Source organism: Telmatherina bonti (genome assembly GCF_933228915.1).
Source record: "Telmatherina bonti genome assembly, chromosome: 23".
NCBI classification, from domain to species: Eukaryota; Metazoa; Chordata; class Actinopteri; order Atheriniformes; family Telmatherinidae; genus Telmatherina; species Telmatherina bonti.
The window spans coordinates 19,114,037-19,141,501 of NC_136632.1; the positions used below are offsets into that span (position 1 = coordinate 19,114,037).

General features: G+C 39.5%; 1 protein-coding gene across 6 annotated transcripts in view; it reads right to left on the reverse strand.

The window, feature by feature from the left end:
- Positions 1–27,465, reverse strand: part of nav3 (neuron navigator 3) — a gene marked incomplete at its 5' end in the record, with an annotated part of 209,255 nt that overhangs the window by 57,447 nt on the left and 124,343 nt on the right. For 5 of the 6 annotated variants that reach the window (XM_079263306.1, XM_079263303.1, XM_079263305.1 and 2 more), the window contains 10 exons: positions 149–201; positions 417–611; positions 728–885; positions 3,227–3,268; positions 3,871–4,296; positions 5,481–6,207; positions 8,668–8,977; positions 9,704–9,827; positions 23,401–23,520; positions 25,601–25,834. In XM_079263306.1, the coding sequence (XP_079119432.1) occupies positions 149–201; positions 417–611; positions 728–885; positions 3,227–3,268; positions 3,871–4,296; positions 5,481–6,207; positions 8,668–8,977; positions 9,704–9,827; positions 23,401–23,520; positions 25,601–25,834 (2,389 nt within the window). The remainder of the gene's footprint in view (positions 1–148; positions 202–416; positions 612–727; positions 886–3,226; positions 3,269–3,870; positions 4,297–5,480; positions 6,208–8,667; positions 8,978–9,703; positions 9,828–23,400; positions 23,521–25,600; positions 25,835–27,465) is intronic. The other variant, XM_079263304.1, reaches the window with a different exon arrangement.

Genomic DNA, 27,465 nt, shown 5'->3' on the forward strand with positions numbered 1-27,465 from the left:
GTGGTTCCATATGTATGTATGGAGCCCATGCAGAAAGCTGCTTCCCACTGTATTACAAAGCTGCTTCCCATTGTATTACAATCACCCTCCTTGCATAATTCAGAACAATATATTTAATGTTAATGTACCTTATGTTTTTATGACTTACCGCAGAATACAATGATGATGTGCTGGAGACCAGAGACAGTGAAGAGCCATGGACTGTGACACAGAAACAGAGAGAAAGTGAAGCTACATATATGTTCCAAAGTCATCTTAAATGCTTTGTTTTTGCTAATTCTAAGTGATTATTCTGAAAATTGATAAGGATTTCTCATATCAAATTATACAATTATACTCTAATCAACGCTTATAGTTATTTGGCAAGGATGTTGGGGGATTTTTTTGGGACACAGTTTAAAAAGAATGTGTCTTACCTTCATCAGTGCTGTCTCTGAAGGAGCCAGAGCGGCTGATCGCCCGAGGTCGATCCTCAAGGGAGGTTGCACTGCCACCCAGTGGGTGACCTTCTCCGTACAAGTCAAAGGAATCCTGGGCAGGAATGCTGTTGGAACGGCTCATGCTGTTGCTGCCTGGTGGCAGGTTATACTGGCTGATGTTAGTTGGGCTCACTGCATACACAATAGAAATAGTCAGTATATAAACAATCAAAGAGAATTCTTTATTTGATTTCACTGTTCTGCATGGGTATAGTATGTAACAATTTAATAAAGTCTTCTTGACTAACATAGATTGGAGTAGAGGTATTTCCCAGATGTGGTGCAGGAGGCTCCAGGGGGAGAAAGGGGAGACTGGCTGCCTGTGTCCTGAAGACCTCCTGTTGAATGAGATCTCAGCCACTCCTTCCCTTCTTCATGAGATGTTTGTCGGGAGGACGGTGGGTACCTGAAAGCCACAAAGACACTGTAAGCTGAAGCAAGGAAAATAATTTTAGAGGTTTCTCTTGCAAACATGCTCAAACAGATAGAAGATGGTTGTTTGGAGAGATAACAGAGATGCAGTTATATAATCCAGATGTTTGTGCATCTGCATCTGTTTTTATTTATGCATATCTATGCATTTAGGCATGCACAGATTAGAGAGATCTCAGTTTTGTTGCTGTGAATAAGTGAACAAGATCAACCTATTTCCAAAAGGTATAAATATTAAAGATAGCTTAAGTTTTTGATGCTCATGTTTCTTCAGGAATTTGCTGCATGTCAGAACTGTGCAACAACTTTAAAGAGTCTGCTGAATCCTGAAAGGATTTTAGTGTCAAATATAGATTTAAATTAGCTTTTTTATCCCTTCCTTTTTTTTAGCAAACTTTCCAGACTACATGTTGAGCTCAACTTTTACAGTAAAATGCCTTTTTTTATTTTACAATTAGAGAAAAAGCTACCTCAGTGTCTTCTCCCATATTTTCTCAGTCTTCTCCTGTTTATTTCGATTTTCAGAGGACTGAGCAGCCATTTAAGTTTGACAAACCTTTAGCCTGGTTATTCTCAAGCCTTTTGGATAAATCGTTAGTCTTTGGGTCACTTCACTATTCATAGCAACACTGATACTGACCAATGAACTTGTTTTTAGCAAGCTAATGACATTAGCCTGGCCAAACTTTGCAGGCTAATACATAAATCACACACATACATACACAGTTCAGACTCAAGGCTCAAACACACACACACACACACACACACACACACACACACACACACACACACACACACACACACACACACACACACACACACACACACACACACACACACACACACACACACACACACTGCCATTCATCTCTTCTATTCCAAACTCCAAAGCAGCTGTGCAGCAAAAAGCTCCCCTTATCGCACAAATGACAATCGGCCATATTTAATCCTCTGAGGATGATAATTGAGTTTGTGCTCATCCCTATTCAGCAGCATCTTCCTTCTAACGCCCCCATTACTACGCTTGTCACATCTGACCCTGCTCTCTTCATCCGCCTGTGCTTTATATGCTCTTCGCCAGCAACGGCCGTTTAAAAACGTGCAAATGGTATGACACTGCCGCATTTGTGTCTCATCGGATTGAAACGGAACAGACTGAAATATCCAAGAGTCAGTGTTTGACTCAGTGTGTTTAGTGCAAATAAAATGCCCGTAAGCACGACCAAGGCGCTTATTTACAGTATGTCACTGAAAGAGGCAGCGGTTCATCTAACCTCCTCTAAAGATGTGGGAGAAAGGAGCTTCTGGCGGATTCAAAATGTAAACAGACGGCCATAGAAAGATGCAGTTAGTGAAAACTGTCAAGAAAGAAAAAACTGCTGCTGCGCTGCTTTTGGGCTTGAAAAAAATTAATGTCCACAGGATTCACTTAAAACGAATGAATGGTTTTAAACCAGCATGCCCCATTCAAATGGCTTGTAAGTGGCTAGGTAATGGATGGGTTATGCATCTTTGTCCTTTCTGTCCCAGGTAAATATATAAAAAAATCTATTTTGCTTCTTAAAAAGCAGTAAAAATTTGGCTGGGAGGTTCAGGAAATGCACTGAGCTGAGAAACTGCTCTGTCATAGTGATTACATTTAAGATATTTTCACCTTTTTATGAGATGGGAACAGAGTTGGGATGCACACAGAGCAGCCAACGCACAAAACGCTGGATAAACACATTTCTGTGTGATGATCTAAAGCCATAATCATGCTTTATTTGTATTTTCTTCATGCGAACTCAGTTAAAAATAGACTAAATCTACTTTGAATCAATTGTCAAATAGAAATTCAACTTATTTTATGAACAATTTATTGCAGACAATTATCAAGTATTCTGTTCAAAATAGTTAAACTGCTGATATTCAACTGATTAAAATATAAAACATTTGTGGAATATTTATTTTTCCTTCTTTTTATTAAACATGATATTTTTTATGCTTATTATTTTCTTTATATTAATCATTCATTTAAATGAATTATAACATAATTTGAATCTGAAATATTTGTCCATCACTTTCTACTGACTTAGATTGGTTCTCCGATTGCTTTCTACTAAGGAAATATGAAATATCTCTATTTTTGTATTAATATTTGTTTAGTTTGTTCATGTTCTTTTACACAAACCCTCAAGAAGCTCAGTCCAGGTACTGGTTGGGGCCACCACCACAAACTGTGTCATAGGCAATGTGGATCATTTAATTTACATTTAAGAGATTATTTGCATGCAAATAAATACTCATGATCCTTCATGGTTGCAAATGTGTTGTACCTCAAACCCTTTTTGGGAAGCGTGTTTCTGTCAAGAGGCATGCTGTTAAAACACAGAGGATGAGCCGATTAAGCACCAGAAACAGAACCAATCACATTTAACAAATTCCACTTCTCAAACAATGACATACAAAATGAAGAGAACATTAAGACATCAACTTTCTCAGCACAACTGACAACAAATAGAAAACACAGACAAATATTCAGGTGGATTGTTTCATTTTTGAGACATATGGCTAGACTAGTCAGGGGAAATAAATATGACCAACTGTGGTTATGTTCTTTGATGTATTGCATGCACAGTGTGTGGACAGAACAATGGACACACTGATACAGACTTCTCACAGGTATATGTGCTGAAATGATCTGAATCTATAGTCATTTTTCTGTCATGGCTTTGAACCAAATTATGGCATTCTCATTCTCATTTTTTTTGCAATAACAAAGCCAAGTCAGAAGGTGAAACTATGTCCTGCATGAGTGAATAACTTATTTTAAATCAGTGTTATTAGTCAATATAAAAGTTAATCATTCTGTTTCTGCAAAGTATTTCTACATCTAAGGGCAAGGAGAAACCTTCTTGTGTCTGTTCTCAAATGAAACAATGAATACGTTTTTTTTCCAATCGTATTCCCTCTTACTCACCCCTCAGACAGGGTGGACTTGACACTGCCGGTTCTTGTAACTTTAGGCCCGTGGTGGCCCAGTGGCATATCAATGGACTCAGAGCTGGTGTGCAGACTGGTCATGCTTTGGCAACTCAGTGTGTCCTTGCTGCCGGCTGAAGAGCTACAGGCAGGCCAGGGCCGAGCGTTGGAGGGCAGGGAGAGGCCAGAGGCCGGACTGGAAGCCAGGGAGTCAGTGCACACGTCTGGGGTTTTACCGTATAGCGGGCTGCTGCCACCACTCAGGCCGCCAGCGCTGCCTAGGCTCCCTGTGCCAGAGGAGGGGGAGTCCAGACTGGCTTGCCTTGCCAGCGTGCCGTGGGGGCTGCCCAATATTGACGGGCACTTGCCAGAGTCGGGCGTGCCCGGTGAGCTGGCCTTGCTGCTGGCTTTGGTGCCAAACAATCTGGGGGTAGAAAGGTGGGTGCAGTCATTTAGAAATGCTCAAAGGACAAGTGATGAGCAGCTGCAAGCTCCACACTGGAAAATGAAGGACTCCGATAAACTTTGGGCTGAGAAAGTATCACACTGAGGTTCATCTCTCTCTGTCCTGATGTGCATTTTGTCTACTAGTTACTGCTCTGGTTAACACAAAATCACTTCTCAAACAATCCTCTAGTTTACTGCAATGCAAGCTTTGAGCACACTTCCTTTCACTGTCCTCCCTTGCAAAAAGCTTCACCTCATTCTCGACGTGATCTCTCAGTAATATTCATCAGCACATCTGCTCTCACAGCCTTGCAAGATTCAACTCTGTGACTTTCAACAACCTGATCTGTTTAACCGCTCAACCCTGTTTGCCTTCCACATATGTCCAGACAGCCTGCTTTTCTTCTCATGCCTGTTCGAGTCTATCATCGCAAGATCAACAAAACATAGAGGTGACATTTTGTCATAGAAGAGGAGACCAATTAAACTGCTGGGCTGGATGAATCAGATGGGACGGACGTTCAGATATGCCTGCCTTGACAGCTTTGAATCAGGAACTGGCTGCTCAGACACCTCCCCTCACCTCTCTATTCTGATCAAGTCTGTTGAGCTGGATTTGCTTGAACTTAATGAGAAACCATCAGAGCTTCATCTTCTGGGCAAAAAAAAGTTTCATCTGCAGTGGCTCATCATCTTTCCCAGGGAGCAATCTATGAAACAGCGCCCCTTCACAACGCAGTCGAGCTAATTCACTCAGTCAATTTTCCTATGAAGGCACTCACATATGAGTCATTTGGTGTTTTCTATTCATTCAGCACATCCAAAAAATTGAGAGAGATGACAGGAAACTTTTAGGTCATGGCAAAGCTTTAACATCATGAATACCCTCATCAGTAACTGTCTCCATCTAACACAGCAGTCTAGATCTGGAAAACATGGCTGAGCACCACAAACATTTATCATAACAGTTAAAACATGTGCTGAAGATTTCTCATCAAGTTTTAAAAACACCTGAACGAGTTGCTGCTTGCTTGTTTTGCTGCAAAAGCTAAAAATGACCTAATTAAAACTAATGTGGTGAAATGGCTGATCCACACAGAAGCACACACAGTGAAGGACAAGGACACAGAAACAGCAGCAGGCATGTGTTGTGGGTCTAACCTGCGAAAGGTGGGAGAGGCAATATCTGGGTATTTGGAGCCTGGCTGTCTGAGGCCTGACTGGCCTGCTGAGCTGGAAGTGGGGCTGGATTTGGGAGAGGTGGATAATCCAGCAGCTGGGTCTTGCTCCGACACGGCAACTTTCTCTTTATCTGTCTGGTTGATGGTGATAGGACTGGAGCGATCGGAGCCCACTTTTCCATCTCTGCGTTTGGCACTTGCTTGTGTCGCTGCCCCACCTGCAGACTTGCCACTGACATTGGAGTCAATGCTGCTGGAGCTAGAACGATGCCCACTGCGTCCTGCTGCCACCCCACTGGAGGATTTAGCTGGTCTGGGCAGAGATCGGTACTGCAGGGTCACTTTAGGGCCACTGCAGCTGAGCAGAATGCCGTCATCCTGAGGTTGTGAGCCATCTAGGCTAGTTTTCCGGACACCACCGATGCTTGTGCCTTTCCCAAGAGCGGCTGAAGATTTGGGTGCCTTTCCCAGGGTGGCGGAGCCACTTGTGAGAGTTGCACCGCTTGAGGTGATCAGAGTGCCAGTGGGTCCAGGGATTTTCTTGTATCCAAAGGAGCCAGTGGTTGGTGGGCGTGCAATGCCAGAGGGAGGTTTCTTGCCTTCATCCCCACTACTCCTCCCAGCATCGGACGGTGAGCGCTGGATCCCAGCTGAACTCTTGGAAGGTACTTTCCCCTTCTCAGAGGCCTTGGCATCATCAGTTTTGCCTGTCATACACACAAACACAGATTAACACAACTAAAAACAAACACTGTCCTCATCACACAACTTTATTCAAATTATAAAACAAAAAAATCTAATTAGTGTCTTTTTTTCCCCTTCAGCTGTTCCCTTATGTGGTTGTGCCACAGCTAATTATCTCTCCTCATCTAACCAGTTCTTATGCATCTCTTCTCTTACCCTAACTTCATATCTTCTTTTATTACATCCATAAATTTCCTCTTCAGTCTTCATCAATACCACCTGCCTTCTATAGTTACAACCTGAACTTCTTTCCACATATAATCAACATCGTTCCTGTTTAGATGCTCAAACCATCCGGGTCTGGCCACTTTGACATTATCTACAGGAGACCAGATGAGGATGGTTTTTATCTGGTGGCATTTAGCCAGGCCTGGGATCAGCACAAGGAGGACACTGACATGTGCCCCGTTTGAGCTGCATTAGAAGTCAGAGTTGTGTGAGTTTTGGTGAATATTAAGAAGCAGCCATGTAAACTTAAGGACATCTTCATCTAAAACATCTTCGACCAAAAAATAGATATGATTCTCGAAGATTATGGTCATCTTTCAGAGAAAACATTGTAACCCTGGTGAATGAGAAGCAAAAGAGTATTATGAACACTGTCCAGGTCAAGTAGTCAAAGCATTGCCTTCTAAAAGTCTTTCACTAGGTACTCTTTCTTTACTTCATCATGATGTTGAAAAGTAAGAGCTCAGGAAAAGAGAACTACGTTCATATTTTACAGTCCTTATCTGCTTCTGCAAGGGTTAACATGCAGCTAATAAACACACATTTCTAAATAGTTAACACTTTGCCTAATGTGTTTTTAACCGTTAGCAACATGGAAGCTATTTTATATGCATCATGTTAATAAAACAAAGCACGTTTTTCATGACTTAATTATTTGAGTTAGTCATTTAATCACTTTATACAAATTGTACAAAAGGGAAAGCACTAACGCAGCCTTCTGTATTTATGTACATGAATTTCTAGGCAGTATCACTCCATAGACATCATAAATATAGACGCCTCATTGAGCGCTGGAGAGTGAACCAGTGTCGCTGCTATATTGGATGGGTCTCCACTTTCGAATCTTGCTGCAGAGTCACTGTCGTTTCGCCACATAACTTTTCTGTGTAACAACATGTATATATTACACGCACACAAAACACTTTTCTACATAAGTGGTTTATAAATAAGTGAATAATCTACTAAATGCAAATGATAAATTTTGATCCTATGAGGTGTTTATGTAAAACTATTATCTTGATGCTTCACAAAGAGAATTTTACATGGTAAAAGAAACTGATTTAACTTTGGTTGTGATCCAGATCACCGTTTGTATCCAGAAACTTTTTAAAGGCCTTGGTGGACGTTTACGCTCTTTGAGTGTTTGTTCTGGGTAACTTTTGAATTGTACAATTTTGATACAATACTTTATTTTCAGACTTTGTACATCTGTATCTCTAGATTGATAACTTTATGAATGTAAAAAAAAGTCAACCGTAGTCAAGAGAAAGCCAGCAACTATTCCCGTATTTTGTTAAGCATACGGCTACAAAAACTAGCGAAATATTGAAAGCAGATTGTGTGGAATTTCACAAGGTTGAATAATATATTTCACCAGATAGAAATCGATATATAAATCCAAATAAACTAATAAACAATAAAACATGTTAGTCTCAAATTCATTTATACATGTATTTATTTTTTAGCTAACTTATGTCTCAGTTAAATAGCATTCTAAAAAATATCTTAGCATAAAAGCACATCGTTTTTAATGTTTTACAGTGATCTGTATCATAACAATATCTCTGCCCTTTGTAACAAACCAAACTGTGAAAAAAATCGGGTAAACATACGTGAAATTATTGCTGTGGTTGGGCCTACACCTTACAAATAAGTACATTAGAGACGCATGGGAGACCCATCCAAGATGGCGACGTGATGAGACGTCAGCTCATATAGGCAGCATGATACTATGCTGCGTCTATGTATATATACTGTCTATGGTATCACTCTATAAAAATGATCATGCATTACTTTGAATGTTGCTGTTGCAAATAATTGTGAGAAATACAAATTTCTTCTCATAAAGGAGGGTTTTACTGATAATAACAATAATAATAATAATAATAATAATAATAATAATAATAATAATAATAATAATAAAGATAAGTACCATTCAAATGGAAAATAAAACTACTTGATATGATCTCTTGTGTCATGCCTGCTGACTCGTAGTCAAGTGGCCGTAACATCTCACAGTGCATACAGATAACACTTGCTTTCCCTGTAATGTTCATTGAACAACTTGACTTGTTTAAGGAACATTATGGGGGAAAAGCACAAACTTAAAGGAATAAACTTTACTTGAACATTTTAACTGAAAAACTTCTAACTAAACCTGGTTCAACATCCCAACAGTGTTTTCCATCTCTTACCTGGTGTTTTCAGGGCAGCAGACGTACTCTTGTTCCTGGGTGGTGTAATGCCCACCTGGGCCGTCATGCCCCTCCTCCATGAACCTGTCTGGGACATCTGGGCCAGTGCAGCTGCTTTCTGACCAGCATCCTCATACTGGCCCTGGGTTTGAGAAGAAGAGGATGAAGAGGAAGGCTTCCAGCGGGAAGGACTACTGTTGGGATCCATGTTCATGTCCAGCTCCTCCTCCACCTTCTTCAGATCTTCGGCTCCGGCCCAACTGCTGCTCACCTCCTGCTCGGCATGCTTGGATCTGCTTCCTTTCTGAGACTGTGAGGTGGAGTTGATGGGCATTAAATGAAGCATGTGTACTGATTAATGGATGATTTAGTGAAATAATAAAACTGTGGGCAGAGCTATTGCATAAAAAATACATTTTAAAGTCGAAGCTTTAGAAAACAAGGTAAATCTCCAGCCTGGATCAGAAATGATCATTTAAACAAACAGACATTAAATGAGTCCCATATAGCAATGCAAGAGGCTGCTCTTGCAGGGGGTTTGTGTCTTTGTGTGAAACCGTAGCTATCTTTGGAACTTTTAGGATGCACACAAACACACCCACACCAAGGCATGAACACAAAGAACAGTGATAACCTGCCTACCTTAACAGATGGTCAGTCTCCCTAGCAACACTAGAGTCTCTTAAGAGCACAGTCTGTTGAGTATTTCATGAGGAGCCAAGGATACTTGGCAGAATAAAGGAACGTCTCTGAGGAGAGCTGAGTTCTAGTCTTGCAGTTAATTCCCTCAGCTGTGATTTCAGAGCTGACTCACAGACCGGCCTTGGTTTCTGGCTAAACCAACAATCTTGCAACTAAATGTGTGAAAAACACAATTTTGCTAGATGAGGCACTTATTTACTTGTGTGTGAATAAATTAAATATCTTTTTAGCTGGTCTGGGCTTAAATGCCTTTCTGTCAAAGCAAATCGCATGACAGAGTTACCATGAGGATGACTATAGGAGATTAAGGATACTAGGAAATGTGCGTTCTCACCTGTGCTCCTCTGCTTTTGCGTGATGAGCTGGTTGTGGAGTACGTAGGTGTGTTTATATCATCTGTACTAATGTTGTCCAATGTGTCACTGAGGCCGCTGCTCACCGAGCTGCTGTCGTCCCAACTACAGGTGGAGAGGAAGAGAAGAAGAGGAATAGATTGAACAAGCTGATCAGAAATAAACAAAGTCATGGTCATTTTTTATTCTTAATGGGACTACAATCGACTTCTCGCTTCACACACTCTGTTCCGAGATTTTACAAGCATCCATGCCATCTGCTGCCATCATCTTCTGCTTAATTTAAACTTTATTTGCACTGAAGAAAAAGTGCTGATCTGAACCCCTGTTTTCATCAGATAATTTGTCAAAAAGAAACCAGGAGCTGGTTCAGTGATTGTTAAGTTTTCACTTGTTTCTAAGGATTTTCACTCGATTTTAATTTTTTATTCTGCACTGAAAGAAAGCAGAAAATACAACTTAAATGTAACTTAAATGAAAAGCATTTGGATTAAGAAATGATCACATAAGAAACAACAAAAAATTCAAATATTTAGACATTAGTGCTTTGTTATCTTTCTTCTCTCTCACTCTCAATGTGAGAGCAAGCACAGCTATGACAGCTCTTGATACATGCACAATGCAAAGTCCTTGAAGGCATCAGTTGGTTTCCATGCCAACATGTCATGTCTCATCAGCTTTTTGTTTTGCTTTTGTGCCTGTTAATGTAAGAGACCCATTTTCAATTTGCACGATAAATCAGATTAAAAGCCTAAAGATGTTGAATTCAAATGATATGACATCAATACAAACAGGATGGCTGGTTGAATAAGCACACCACTACAGTTAAAATGGACTTTCACTGACAAGTAAACACACTATTGATCTAAAACCATTCAAAATGAAGCCACTTGGAGGAGCTAATTAAAACTTTTCAACAAGTCAATTCAGGCACTACATCTATAATTCATCACTCATCTGGCTGCAAACAAGAGAATAATGACTCATTTGTGAAAAGTGGTCAAAAGTTAAAAGGATGAATACAAAGAATAGTGGATGTAGACACGCAGGGTAGCTGTTCAGGAAAGATAGCAGCATTATTGATTTTCACAAGTTCAGAAAACTCATAACAAACTAATCTTAAACATATTTGACAACAAAAGGCTGGTGCAACAAGCAAAAGTGAATAGATGGTGTTTGGACCCGACACCTTTAATGACTGTAGCAACCCAGTTATCCACTGGTGCACGGCAACATTGATTTAATCTCCTGGCTTGGAAATTGGAAATGAGCAGCATTTATCTTCACAGACAAATTCAGACCAGGTCGGAGAGTCATACTAGTGGCATAAAGCGACAAACTGAAAGCTTTGTTTTAGATGGAATATGGTAACTAAATAAAACCATTAAAATGACACAACTATTTGTCTAAGAAAACTGTTTTGTACATCAAATTTCAAAAGCAAACAGGTAATAGGCCTCTTTACTATTGAACAGCTTTGCCAAATTGCTATTTTGTCATTCTAATCTGTCACAAGATTTCATCCTCCAAATTTAAATAAACTGAATGTTTCAGCTGATCTGAGACTTTCTGGGAGTTTGTTCCAGACATGTGGAGCATAGAAGCTAAATGCAGCTTCTCCGTGTCTCGTTTTGACTCGAGGAACTGATAAAACTGATAAAAAATGATAGAAAGACAACAGGAAAAGGAAAAGGAAAGGAGACAAAAAAACAAAGAAGAGACAGAGAAATGATACGCCACATAGGAAACAATGTGATCCAGTCACAGATCCAATGTCATCTGCTACACCTGTATGGAAACATTACAAAGGACATCCCAGGACAGGATTTAACTTCTGCTGACTGCCCCGATCTCTAAATGCCCTCCTAACATGTCTTTCAAACTTCTTGTAAAGAATGGTCTGTTTCACTTTTCACACATCACTTTTTAATTTCCTCCAACTCCTCTCTATGCACTCAGGTCACACAGAAAGTGGAACGGCAAAATACTGCTGACAGCATGTGCTGAAGTGTGTTAGAATGTGTGAGGCAGAGGCAGATGGCTGAGTAGAAGCTCATTGACTTCCAATTCTTATCTAAACATTAGGATAATCTTCCAGTGTTCCCCCTGGCATCAACAGATTGCTCTTTCACCCTACGGTGGCCGCTCTGGTATATATTAGAAAACTTTCTGAAAATTAGTGGGAGGGTGAGATTATCAAACCGTTTCGTTGCATTTTTTTTTCTAGTTAATTTAAGAAATCACACTAAATGCTTCTTGCAGACATATTCTGGTACCACTAGTTTAGACAAAGTGCTTTAGCAAATTGTTGATAGTGGAGTTGTATTGTAAGTAATGTTGCTGCTGGAACTGAATAAGGAACATGTTAGTTTAGTTGGATCCAATTTAATTATTCTAAAATCTGTTGGGAATGTGTAATATATAGATAAAAAGGCATTGTTATTGCTGCATCATAATAAGAAGATATCACAAAGACAATTTGTGATGTTGATACTGGCCTTAATCGCTGCGACACAAACACTTACATTTAATCTACAACCAGAAAACTGAACAATAAAGTTTACAGTCGACTTATGTGGTGATGTTATGACATATAATGTTTACAGTTTGGACAGACATAAATTAAGATGATAACTGGTTAAAAAGTACCGGAGACAAAAAAAGAGTAACAAAAAACAACAGCAGTTATTGATCGAGACTCAACTACATGCGTTACTAAAATTATAATTATTGTAAAAACTATCAACACTCTGAGAAATCAAAATCTAGTATCAAACCATGGTAGATTTGGCTTCATATTTTTACCATATAAGTAATGGGAGCACCGTGAGAGTGACAGTAAATGAGTTTTTAAAGCTCAGACTTGGATAATAGGAGAGTTATTGGTATCGATCAGAATCCTCATGTGCACTACAGTACCTTGGAGCAAAGTTATTATTACACCATCACTGCTGCTGTAGCTGCTTCAGTGGAGCCGCAGTGAGCTCTAAGACATGAATGTGTGAATTTGAAGCCGTGGATTGCTGCAGAACAGAGTGAAATTTCCCAGGATTGAGGTTTGATGAAGCAAACAAATCCACAAATAAATAAACTGCTCCTCCTGTGGAGAGACTCTCCTGACTGTAACAAACGGTCTAATGAATATTTCATTACAGCTACTTCCTGGATCAGCTCTGACAGAACGGTGGCTAACCAAGCTCCTCCTCTCAGACCTGCACACTTTCACATGCACGGCACCACATCTCTTATGGGAGGAGGGGGATGCTGAAAAGTGGCACAGGCAAACTCAGTAACCCTACAGTGGGGGCAGGCGGGTTGCACTTATGTGTCATAACTTCTTAAATTAACTATGAGCAACAGAGAGCAGAACGTTTCTGTATTTCATAATCAAGACACTGTACTGGGCAAATGAAGACTCATTCACCCCTAAAAAGCAATCAGAAAAAGTGCTATTTTACTTTAAATTATTTAGTTATTTGGACAAGCAGAACGTTATGTTGTACACACGTCAACATATCAGGAAGGCGTAACACTCGTTAAACTGAATGGCAACCACTGTTGTCAGAAGTTTTATATGAAAACTCCTCATCCCTGTAGTAGATATCTACGTTTGCAAACATACAAATAAGCATCTCCTCCTCCAAATGAGATGCTATTTAGCCTTTAGCAAAGCTCTTGCCAACCCCACTGGGACTTCAGTAAAAATGCTTGCAAACCAAAAAACATCCACAAGCTCTAGTTTCTGACTTAACTAAGGCAATTTTATAAAAAAAAAAAAAAAACAAAAAAAAAAAACAACAACAAACAAACCAATATCAGTATTATTATTTTCATTGCATTCTATTGCAAACCCTTGATTTTTTTCTCCAGCCGTGTCAAGGCTATGGATGCATTGCTGTGGCTCCGCTCAACCATGCTAACATGATCTCATGCAATATTCAATACACTGAGTCTTGTTCTCTCAACACCCCAGAAGAGAAAATGCTATTAGAAGCATGAACAAAAGGATAACACCGCTGATTATATTAGATCACAAAGATAAATGAGACTTTGATGACAGGATTAATAAATATTTGGGGGGAGAGTGTTGAAGTGCATTAAGGTGGGATGATGGAAGAAAGCAAGACCTCCTCAGAGGAGCTCTTATGTAACTAAACCAGTAACTAAAAGATACACATGGCATTATTTAAAGATAATAAAGTTCAACTTTTCTACATAATTTGATCCTTCAAATTTTAGGTGATTTTAGTGTAAAGCAATTTTTTTCTAAGCTGCTCCAAAGAAAAGCATGTGATGTGTATACTGTAAGAAATAAAACTCCATTAATTTCTCTATCATCTGCAATCACTAATGATATTTACGTGACTTTAGCATATTCAGTTTAACAGCAAACAGCAGTTAGCCCTAAAAGTACAACCACAATTAAAACTTGTTGAATGGCACGTTAAGCTAATCTAACAGAAATTAAATTTCACTAAAATATAATGAAATAAATATGAACACACTTAATGTTAAAATAGAATAAAAAACACTTGCAACATTTGCAACATTCATGTGCGCAGAGAAAAGTCTAGGCTCAATAATATAGGATGAAAGCATCGTTCTTGGTATCTGTCAGTTTCAGTTATAAACACCAGGACAACCTAGCAACTAACTTCCTGCCTCAGCGGGTCAAAACTGTCAATAGGCTCTTTTTGTCCTCTGATGACGAGCATTAAGAGCCAAGGCACCAAAACTACACACTCACACACAAGACAAAGCAGCAGCCGCCTGTTTTCTACAGGATCCAAACAGAGACTCTAGTTTCTAGTCTTTCTGTGAACTTACCTCTGATGGGAAGGCTGCTGTCTGTTGTCTTGCCTCAAAAGACTCTTGTTTAGATCTGGCTGTTTGTCTCCTGCATCTAAACTACCACAAGAGGCAAAGCCCCACCTGGCAGAGAAGCAGTAGCTCAACTAAAAGTGAAAAGGGGAAATGGAAAGAAGAAAGAAAAGGAAGAAAGGAGTCTCAGTCTTTCACTTCTACCTACTGCGACTGCCAGCTCCCCCTCCCTGCTCTTCGCCTTCTCTTCCCCTGCCCACCAGGATAGAGCTGACGGTCCTTGGAGAGGCAATCAGACATGTCGTCAGCAGCGGGTTACACAGGGTTAATTAAAGGATGACGATGCAGAGCCAAATCACAGAAGATGCTGGATGGGAGCTGACTGCTTTGTCTTTAGTGAGATTCTAACTGTAAATGATCTCATGAATATTACACAAGTTACTGTCAATCTTTAAAGCCTTGTGTTGGGACATATTTACATGTTCATGTTTTTTTTTTTTTCTTTTAGTTTTCCTATAAGAACAAACTGGAAATTCTTTAGAATAAACGTAAATGCTGCTTGGATATTTCCAGGAAGAAATGAACCACAGAAATGACTTGTTTACAATTTTTCCATTTTCTCCTCATTGTTAGTGTTAATCATTTCTCTTGTTTTTTTGTTTTTTTTTGACAACAAAGTATTTTCCCAGAGCTGAAGTCAACAGCATTTCTGCAAATAAAAAATGCCTTGGTTTCTTATTGCTAGAATCGCAAATAGAAAAAAAGAAATGTGTTAGCAAGGACAGTCGGAGAAAAAAACAACAATTAGATGTGTCAGGGAGTGCAGAATCCAACTCAATTCAGCTCCACACAACTCAATTAAAGGAAGAACGTGGTGACCTTGGAGGAATAAGCTGGAAATGTGCTCGTTGCCAAGCAGTGACAGGCAGCAGGACGTCAGCAGTGACTGACTGGGCTGGCAAAGACGTCCAAGCTTCCTTCTGCAATGCAGTCAAAGATGACAACGAAATCTTTACCCTCTCAGGGTCATTGTGTTTGCAGCAGACCTGATGCGTCCCATGATTTTGTCCACAACTAAAACAAACTGCTAAGAATAAAGCATTTCCTTTCAGAGCTTAACATCCAGCTCCTTCTCCATTCAGCTGATGAAAAAAACTCAACACACCATGTTTCCAATGTCCGGAGAAGTTTAGTGTCATGTGAGGATTTAGTCAGCATCTATGTGTTTTTTTCAAAGAAAGGAGACAAACAAACACCACAGTTAAAGGAGCTCTATTGTGCTATTTCTAGTTTTCTGAGCTTTCTACAGTTTTATAGTGTTGAATACTCATCAGACATATGCGCTTTTTTAAAAATGTTTTTATCGTCACCGAAACACGTATTTGAGTTTTCCAGCAGTCTCCACATTCGGTTTCCATGGCAACAAAAGCAATTGGTTAGAGAGAATTTTTTCTACTTCGAAATTTTAGGGACGTCCTAGTGGAGGGACTCAGTGATTGGTCATCTTCTCTAGGTTGTGCATATTCATGAGAAGAAAGCCACACCCACCTTCACCGCTCAGTATAACTACTCCTAGCAGTTGACCAATCAGATGCAGCCTGCAGGCAGGACTTAGGGCGGAGCTTTCTCTGTTTCCTTGTTTCTGGCAGAGGCTGATCAATACATCAGAGGATCAATACAAAATGAACTAAGAGGTATGTGGAAAAATGCTTGATTATTTCTTGCCCTTCTAGACTTGTATAATAAAATAAATTAGACTGAAATGTGCATAATAGAGGCACTTTAAGTCATGTCATGAAGGTTTAATACATGAATACACTGGACAGGACTTTTAAGCTTTGAAGTCAAGCAGAAATAACGGATTCATCCAAGTATTCATTAGCTACTAAAAAACTGAATGCCTCTGTTCATTGTAGGGTGAAAAAAAAAAATCAGGAAAACAAAGCAAATAAAGTTTTCTTTGAAGAAAGTGTGTCTTCTCAACACCTTGGCAAGCATACAAGTTGGGGCAACAGAAAGCAGATGGTCACCAAACCTGGCATCGGGGTGTGATTGGAGGCGACGGGTGGGGTAATCGGCATCAGGCGGTCACCGAGCTGTCTGCCTATGATCTGGCTGACAGATCACTTGGCAAACCAAACCAAGCTAGTTCTACAGCTCGGGGACAGAAAATCGTTTCTCTTTCTAGGACTGTGACACTGAAACTTGATAGACAGTGGCAGCACTATGGCAGCTCTTCCAAGGCGCTCGGGGAAGCTGGAACTGATCTTGACATGTCAAGTGACAACTGTCTTTTGAGACTTGATGTGGTTCCTGCTTTAAACTGACTGCTATTTGTCCTGACATAGTCATTTATCCTGTAAATCTATATCAGACTTATCAGTGTTTTGATTTGTTCACTAACTAAATAATAACTTAATAAAACTGAGAATTGTGAAGTGAATATGAAGTCAGTCGATATCTCACTAGGATCACAAACTATATTCAATTTTTACAGATTTGTAAATGATGATTTGATGCAATTGCACCATTATGCTTGTCATTTAACAAGATTATGTTTTATAATCCACAACAGAGTCAGGCTTTATGGCAAAAAAAAAAGTGAATTAGCAATGACAGGAGCTTTGTTGATCCTTATCTGCACAAGCTCATTGGAGTTAGTAGATGATGAATAAAGTCATAGCCACAAAAATGTTCACAGATTGAGCCAAATCACATGATCAGTTTATTCAATAATCTGCATTAGCATTATGTCCACTTGCCACAATGGGGACCTTCCCTTGCAATCTCTGTTGCACAGATTTTCTAAAAGTGGTTTTGTGAATAGCTTTACCAATTATTTATTTGTATTCCATAAATCTAAACTACAAAATGAGTTAAATAGTGCTCACAGAAACATTTTCAACGATGTAGATGAAAAACAGAATATCCATGTAATGCTGACAACAGCAAAACACATTGCTTTCAGCTAAAATCACCTACAAAGGCAGTCAGTCCATTCTAAATCCCTTAAACCCTCAGGGATATAAACTGGATCTTTCTCCTTTATAAACAATCCACTACTTACAAACTTTTTCAATTTAAAGTTTTAAATCAGCTGAGTATTAAGATTCAAGATATATTGGGACCTTTGCTAATAATGGATGGAATTAATCTCTGTCTAGTCCAGCTCTCTTTGTACAGCCAAGATCAGCAGGTCACCTTTTCAGTCTCACCTAATGCTGAATTACGTTGTGTCTAATGACTGGGCCCACATATATACATGTGTATACATATATATATGTGGGCAACTAAATATAGTCAACAAATAAGGACACATAATACCATTAGAAATGTGTTTGGATGCCATAGAAATGTCACAGCATCACCTTTGTGTGTGCAAGCAGCACATTATCTCGGCATCCTCTCAGTACATTAAAATAAGACCCACTAAGAATAAATCTGAATGCTATAGGACTGGTTATCACACAGCTTACATGATGTGTCATTTGGCACATTTTAAGCCATGAGCATCCAAAACATTTATTATTTACATTGGATGAATATCTTATTTTATTTTTGTCTCACTTTCAGGTGAGTCATTATGACTCACCTGCATCACATCATTATCACTGCTTCACATAAATGCAATGAGCATGTGAATGTTTCAGCTGAAATGGGGTCCAGCCAACGTATTCAGTCATCTATTCTCTATTTCTTTTTGCATTATAGTGTCCATTACAGTGGATCCCTATTTAAAGGCTGTTTTTAGTGTATATATGGGTGGGAATAATATTTTTGCAAATTAGTCAAGTCATCAGCTATAAATGAGTCATCCAATACAAATAAATATTTGAAATAATGATAAGAACTGAATAATTTAAAAAATAAAATGCTAAAAAATGAATCATTCAAAATGTCTGTGAAAGAAATATATTTTATGTTGAATAAAGTGGTGCTGTTTATTTTCTAATTCATGTATCAGAGAGTTCAAGGTCAGCCATATACAAAAGTGTGTAACCGTAAAATATGTCTTTAATCCAAAAATAAATAAATACATGGTCAGTAGCGCTAATATCACTATTAATATTGATCCCAGTATTATTATCTTTAGGAGTGTGTGTCAGTTGAAATTTAGGTGGATGTATCATTAATATACAGAATATAACATTTAATAGTCACAAATATATTTTATGGTGAACTTATATTCACATTTGTTCTGTCTTCATGATTTTGTATCTTTTTCTTTGAAAGAAATAAATAATCCACACAGTTTTCTGAATAACAACAAAGTTTAAATGAATAAATCCTTTGGGTTCTCGCTGCTGCTGCTGTTTTCTTTCCCCTGCAATGAAGAGGAGAGAAACTGAAACTAAAGCATTGATCTTGTCTCAGATCTATCTATCTGAACCCATGTAAGCATTGACATCGACATTGTGTTTTGATTGGACCATTTCCCCTCACTGCTTCTTTGAACATTTTGTTTCTGAACTTACTGAGAAAAGAAACTATACAAAAACCTCTGACATGTGATAAACATGGGCTTATTAGTATAATTATTAATAACAAGAATAATCAGAATTAACATTATCAAGAATAAAAGCAGATAAAAAGCTCAAGTAAGGAAAAAAATTATGAGGAGGAATTTAGTGTGTGGTTATATAAGCCAAACTTTGCATACTATTTACAGGAAATGTATCCGTGTACAAGCAGCTGCAAGAGTGTGGACACACATTTGCTTTAACATACATACAAACCAAGAACAAATGAGCAATAAAATATTTTCAATTACAGCCTGGTGGGTTTATTCTGTGTGCACCTCATTAATAGACTGAAGAAGACAAAAGAATGAGAAGGAGAAAAAGACTGTAAAGTGTTGGGAAACTTCAGAGCGATTAGATCGCAGAAGCAGTTTCAGGTGCGATGGGAGACAGGATAGTTTCCGAGTCAGCAGCGCCGTGGAAGAGATGAATGACAGAAACTTGTATAATGACTGGCTTTGTCATTGATGGTAAAAAAACTTTCTCCTCCAAATCTCCTCGCTGCTTACAGCAGCATTTGACAGGCAGTGCAGCTTCACTATGACTGTGACTGCTCCACAGAGTGACAGCCTGGATCCTGCTGCTGGGTAACACACACACACACACACACACACACACACACACACACACACACACACACACACACACATATGCAGGAATCTGCAGACACACACTTAAATGTAGCCTAAGACAAGTGCACAAACAAGCTTTCTGTTGTCAAGTGTGGACAACACAACCACAGCTCACATTCAAATGCAAACTTGTCTTCAATCCCCCAAAGCTTCAAACCAACAGTAAAACGCAGAGCCAGCTGCCACAGTCCGGCCCAAAGAGGCAGAGAGACGGAGCCACACACTCCAGACACCAGAACGCTAAGAGCAAAGCCTTGTTACTTATTCATGTCTCTGCTGAGAAAAGGGAGCCTGTCGGTGTCAAAACATTCTCCTCTGGCGTCTTGTCTTGACAGCGGAGCCACGAGCATACGCTCATCTATGTTGCATGACAGTAGGTTATTTTTAGGGAGGAGAGGTGCTTTTAGCTAAAGATAAGTTCACCATTGTTTTTAAAAGATGGTGACCAGATGAGGACCGAGGCCTCTGTTTCTCTGTTTTAGGGCAGATGACTACATTCAGAAATGACACACTGTATTATGCCTGTTTTTTGTGATAAAAGTGCCAAGATATAAATCTGATATTTAATGATTTTCTTTTGCCTCTCCTGTAAACATAAAGAAGTGCAAAGCTTCACTTGGTGCACAGGAGAAGAAAAATATTCAAAAAAAAAAAAAAAAAAAAAGAGAGAGACTTTTGGGTCCAAATGTTTTTGGTCACCTGCTGGCCCTGCGCCCTGACATGACGAGTCTTTTAGATACATTTCCTGAGGGGCGAAGTTGGTTTGGGAAAAAGCCAGGGGAGTCGTTATGGATGGAGAGAAGCATGAAGCATAATGAGGCTCATGGGAGCTCACTTTATGTACACAGACTGACTCCCATTTTCTGCCTTCCAAGATCTCTGTCTGCCACTGACAATAGCTGCGTTCCAATACAGTTTTTCCGCAAAATGAGCACAATATCTGTAAGTTTGGACAAACAATTGCGATTTGTAGGCGTTTCCATTGAACAGTGTTTGGCGCATTAGCCACAAGTCTTGTAAAATCTCGTTACTTTCGCGAGATTTTACAAAAACTGCGGGTTATGTAAAGTAGGCATGTAGTGTTATTTTGGGGTTTCCTACTTGTTACGGAGAATTTGCTCCAGATTTTCTCCCTCATTTTTTTTCCTAAAACTCTGACATTTGCTGTTGTTTATTCCGCACCGCGCCATCTTTGCCAGAAATGAACTGGTCATGACCCCCATGTCACGTCCGGGGGTACGTAAATGGGACAAAAGTGTTTCCATTACACTTTCTTGATATGTTTCTATATCGAAACGTCTGAAAAACCACCTCATGAGAGCGTAAAAACTTTCTAGTGATATTTAAGACTTCTTTCAAAATGTAGGTGTTTCCATTAGCAGTTTTTTATTGCGATATTTAGCTTTTGCACAATTCTAGGTGTGACGGAAGTGCACATAATGTTTATGCCTCTCTTCCCAGAACTGGATGAGAAATGGTTGTGCTCATGTTAGACCAGTGGTCACCACTTCACATAAAAACAAGCTGGTGCAAAAAGTGAAACAAGGACGTTTCCATTTGAATCAGGTGTGTTGTAGGAGGGAACCGGTAGAACCTACAGAAAGGTAGATCTCATGGACTGGAGTTGGTGACCATTGTGCTGGACAGATGGACGGACGTGTGCATGGATGATTGTCCTTAGAAAAATATTTCCCATTACTGTTGTTGTCCTCCTTTCTCATTCATCTATCCATCCCTCCATTGTCCATTCATCCATTCTCACCCTAACACATTCATTTCTCCTTCCTACCTTCCTTCTTTCTTGTCCATCCTCGCCCTACCTCATCCTTTCTTCCATCTGTCAATCACTCATCTGTTCATCCTTTCCCCATCCCTCACCCACTCATCCTTCCTCCATCATTCCATCCATCTTTCCTTTCCTTATCCTTTCATCCACTCTTCTCTCCATCATTCGTTCTCATTCCTTTCTTGAGGACGGATCCCATCAACCTTTGTCCCCCATCTGCCCCATACTGTCTTTTTTCTCCATCATCCATCCTTCCATAATCCATTTCATCTCTCATCCTTTTACCCAATCTCAATTTTTCCCCTCCTTCATCATATCATTCATTTTTTTCTTGTAGTCCAGGTACCATCTGAACTGTGCCCCTCTCTGGGTCTCCTCCACACAGTCTTGAATCATCAGACCCCCCTGATTGACCAATCAGAGAATGTTCACATCTCTTTATAACTTCACCCAATCTTTCTTTCAACCATTAAACCACATTGTTGAAATGTACTAATTGTTAGCAAATCTCCTGGTATAAACCGTTTTATTGATAAAAAATATTCATTTTCAGTTCAGCTTGATTCAAATCAAACACTGCCTCCTGCCACCGCTGCTCACTATACATCAGTGGAATGCCAGCATGCACATTTCAGGTGATGAACACATCCTCAAAGGAAGCAAACGACTTTGTTTGAAACTGGGGTTTATCCGATACTCATTTCACATCAAGCCAGGGGCTTATGGAGAAGCAGACTTTAGGATAAAGAAGGAACCAGTCAGGCAGATCTTTTCCTGTGGAGGTAAAGCAGAGCTGAGGTGTGAAGTCTGGTGAGCAATTGCTTTAGAAATGAATTTTCCCCCTGAGCTTTGTTGTACGTTAGTGACAAGTGACAGCTCAGCTTGTGACAGTCACTTGGCACAGGGAGGCTGGAGGAAGAATTGTGTGTTTTTGTCTACTTACATATAGCTTTGTGAGGGAAAATGGAGAGGGGAAGGAAAGATGGGAGGAAAGTAAGGTTTCATAGATCAAATTCAGATCCTGCAGGGAGTCTGATGCTCGAAGGCATCTTAAGGGGAAGCAGGCACAGATATTTCCTCATCTTCCCTAAGGCTCCTAAGAGCTAAGATAGACTAGTTGAGGAAGAGCAGAACATTTTAGCATTTTCATAAGGTCAAGGCAGAAACACCTTAGCAAAAATATTCACATATACGGATAAGACATGTGTAAGGTAAATGGAATAGATATTTCATAGGGTTCATTATCATTCCCGTCCCATCCATCATGTTCCTTCAAGTCTGGCAGGGACATCCCTCTGGGACTGACATGGGGCAGGTTAATGGCGTTTTCTGAATCGTTAATGCTTGGCTGATCATAGATATGACTGACAGCCCCTGGCAGACTGGCTTGACCAAACATAGGGAAGAGTGAGCTTGTAAACCAGAAACTGCATGCTTGCCTCAGTTGCTGCCACCCGAATGGACAGGTGGCAGAAACATTGACACAAACACGTCTGTAAACAGGATGTAACCAGAGTAAGTTATACTGTACGTCACCCTGATTGTCACATTTGCTTACCAACAAAGAAAACCAGCTGAGACTGGAGACGCACCTGATTGCTTTTTTAGACCTCATGCTGCTTTAAACACAGTCTGCAATTAAATGACTGGCAGAAGTTGAAGTTGGGAAATGTCACTGCATCAATCGATTCCCAGCAAGTGCTCTCAAGGCCTGTCATCACAACTTTAGCTTGATGGCTTTAAATCAGCAGCATGTTTCTACTTCTCTTAATCATGTGAACTTTAAGCTACTATCCAGCTCACAGAAAGAGGCACGAGTGAGTCACAGCAGCCAAATTCCTCAATTTCTATCTAATTAACTGCCTGAAACGTAGGCAAAGTCTGCTTACAAATCCAACAGCAAACAGCTACAGTCTTACCTGTCTATGTCACCCTGCATCTCTTTGCTTCCTCTTTGGGCGATTTCCCGAGAAGAAGCCATGTCCGAGGCTCTGCCTGCGTTCCGTGCGTACAAGTGCAGGCTGCCGTCTGTTAGATATCTGTGAGAGGAGAATTAATTAGAAAACAGCCATTCAATCTGCAGCAGAAATCTCAGTTCTTCAATGATTTTATTCGCTAAAACAAAATATTTTTGAAGCTCAACTTTTCAGGGACTTGTATGGGCTTAACGGATGGATAGTATCAATAATCATCATTCAGACTGCACCACAGGTTTGCACCACCACACATGCTGAATGCATACGTGGTGTTGAGCAAATGAGACGATTCGAGGCTACAGCCAGATATTTATCTAACACGGCTGATAGGACATGGTTGCCATTAGCAGTGAACTAATTAAGCCAATAATTCGGCTAATCACCTTTCCCTCCCAGCATGTTGGTACACTTTCTGCTCTGGCACATCTTAAATCCTACAAATGCCTTACTCCATCACTTACAGCTTATCTTGAGCTCACAAAAATCTTAAGCACATGGATGCCAAGTGGGAGTTTGTGCTCACATGGAAGTGTGTGTGGGATATGAATTGCTTTTTCAACACAGCTCCCACTTGTTTTGGCCATTTATTGCTATTGAGTGAAGGAAGGTCAGCAGCCTGAATACATGGGTTGGGATGTTTTGTGCAAGACTGATCTTTTCACACTGAGGGAATCTGACAGTTTATAATGAGCCTTCAAGGTTTACATAAATGTATTATCTGGTTCTTCTCATTCAAGGCTTGAAAACATAAGGCAGCCTTGGTGGATGTCAGCGGGCTACTTGTTTTAATGTGGAGAGACAGTCAAGTGAGGCCTTGGTGAGTGTATGAATTCACAGCTAACCATGAATTTCAGGGTAAATGGACTAAACTCAGTTTGTACTGAATTGAAATGCATCAATTGTTAAAAAACCTTTGAAAGCAGTATTAAGACAGTATAAAATTCAATATATGATGCCAATCTTTTGTACTACAGACAGCAAAGCCACATAAATACGTCACAAAATAGAAGTTTCTTTAAATCTCCCTTTAATTTGTTGTTCGGTTGTAGTTTAAAAAGAAGAGAATATTGATTAGAGTAATAGATCTTCTAAAATGTCAAATCTAAATTCTCTGAGCTCACTCCAGTCAGTAAAAATCTCAGGTTCTCATTGCTTTTTCTTTTCCTTGCTTCCTTCCAGAATCTCATTTCTTTGTTCCTTTGGTATGTTACATGTGATTCTATATAGGAGATGCAGACATCATGAAATGCTGGGAAATTTACACATTACTGATGTAAAAATGTAAAAAGGAGTAGTTTTAAATAAAGGAAAGATTAACAACAATTTTATGAATGGCTTTCTTATGCAGATTTTCACTGATCTTATTGTTTTATTTGGTAGTTGTTTTTATTGTTTTAGCACTTTGGGCAAGTGGGGTTGTAGTAAATGTGATAGTATATAAATAAACTCAAACGTAATGTCTGTTACTATGTCATTGTCATGGTATTTATTATTATGGATATTTTGTGGCTATTTGATATACATTTTGCAAGTATATTCTGTTTTTCCTCTGAAATCTTGAATTTATAGAGAGATTTTGAGAATATTTTGTGTTTTTTTTTTGTGTATGTTTGAAATGTCTTGTTATTTAGTGTCAAGTTAACTTCATATTCCCTATAGGTTTATATGTATTTCTTTATTTAAGATATCTGATGTGTATTTGTGCATATTTGTGGTGATTATGTATGATATCATGCTGTTTAAAGGTTGTTTTAAGTATTTGCAATTTATCTGGATGCTCTTTTGTGCTGGTTTTGTGTTTCCTGGTGGTTGAAACCAGTTAAACTCTTCCATATTCAATCCATAGCAAAACTGCCACTTTAAACATATCTTACACAAGTTTGTTTTATCTTGTTTATATAGCCAGTTCAGTAACAATTAGCTTTTTTTTCTCTTCTATTTACCTAGCTTTAAAAACATCGGGTTTTGTAGGTCTCAGAAAGATGGAGGTTCCCTGACAAACCTAAAGCCTCCAAACTTCTTTTTTTGTACCATCTGTCTGACTTTTCTGCATCATTCCTGCGGTCCTGCCAACTCAATCTTTCTGTTTTTTCCCTTTGTTCTGACCCTTTTTTTCCCTGCTGTCCTCATGACGAACACCAACCTGGAAGGGTCCGAGTGCCCACTGTACCGCCCTGTGTTGGTGCCAGCGCCTGCTGTGCTTGATCTGGGTGCAGAATAACCGCTTGGCATTGAGGGGGCATCGCCTGCTTGGAGACGTGGGGTTTGTGATTGGCCAAGACGCCAGGCCATGGGGGAGGAACGTGTGGTGAGGGCGGGTAGACCCCGCCCATTGACCTCAGTGGTAACAGTAGTGTCAAAAGTTGTTTCCAGCGTACTGTGGAGATAAAAGGGTTGGTAAAAAGAACAAATCACTATAACTCTGTAATAATACATTAACCATTTTCTTTATCAAGTACAAAAATGACCATTAATTACTGTAAAGGGTCTCAGGAAAAGTGGTCTGGATGAAATCCCAGGTCCATTAAATTCGGCAAATAATGTGCAGATTCTTTCAGATTACTCATGTGACAAGATCTGCTGTATTTTCAGCAGTCAGCAGTTTGCAGTCAGCTGAGGTGTCATGAAAACACATGTCGGACCATCACAGAACATCACACAGAAATGTCACCACAGAGACACAGAGACCATGTTCACTTGAACACGAGCCACAATGAGTGCCCTCTTCTGGCAGAAACAGTGCACTGCACCCCATTAGTTGAAAAACAAACTTGAGATTCACCCACATAGCTTCACTGATTTGTATCTTCATGATCAGCTACTTATGATTATTGCAGGCACAAATAAGGGCACAAAAACCCATCAAGTTTTTTCTTTTTTTTTTTTTTCGGGGTAGAAATCCTGGTTTCACAACGGCTATGAGGATCTCTGGTCAATTTGATTTGGTAATAATAATATTTCCTTACAAAATCAATTTGTAGATGATGCCGCTTGAAGTTGGAGGACAGATGCTCAATTTGTCGAATGAGAAGCCTATGTTAATACCTGCCTCTGCATCCTGGCCTTCATTAGGTGGCAAAAGCAATGCCATCTCAAAGCAACGTCTAACAAACAGCACAGAGAGAGGTGTGAGAACAGCACTGCAAGTGTGTGTGCGTGTGCTTGGCAAAAAAGCAGACAACACTGTACCCCTGTGATGCCAAGTGCCAACACGAGAAGGGCAGTGATGCCAGCCATACTCAGGACACATCTCTATCAACACCTCATGAGACCAGCTCACATGCACTGACAAGGCAACGCCATATTATAGCCTCTCCATGAATAATAAATTAGGATAATCTGACAAGAAATCAGATAATTACAGAAATACAAAAAATAATCTGTCGTATGAAAATCCAAATCATTTAACTATTCATAATGTAGCTGGATAAAGCTACATTAGCTTATCTTCAGCTGTTGCAGAGAGGCAAAAACAGATAAACTGAGGGAGAATGTGAGGCTGCAAGTGTTGCATGAAAAAAGCAAAAAAAAAAAAAAAATCTGTTAGGTATCTAAAAATCTAAAATACTTCATTAGAATGATTATAAATACAGTGTAGCCTCTGATAAAAAAAAAAAAAAACCTGCTTCTCTAAATTACGACCAGATTCCCATTAACCCTCATGCTTTTTGAGAATTTTTGCTTTGCTTCATTATTGAGCATAAAGCGGGACTACAACCAAAAATAAATCCTGATGGAGACTATTTTGTGCTTTGCCAAGAGCTCAGTGGGAGAAGAATCCATGTTGACAGCAGGGAGCTGCTCATTGCTGAGCAATGCTAGATATAAATACATTTTCTGTTGCAGCTGCGAGAGAGCCTCGAGTTCAACAACTAGTTTGCGAGCAGGTTAATTCCTGTCAAAGATGTGCTTATTTCTGTACACGGAGCGAGAAAATAGCAGCATTTTCACAGATATCCTTTTCTCACTTATCCCGCTCCGTTGTTTTGTATTTCCCCCTTCGTCTCA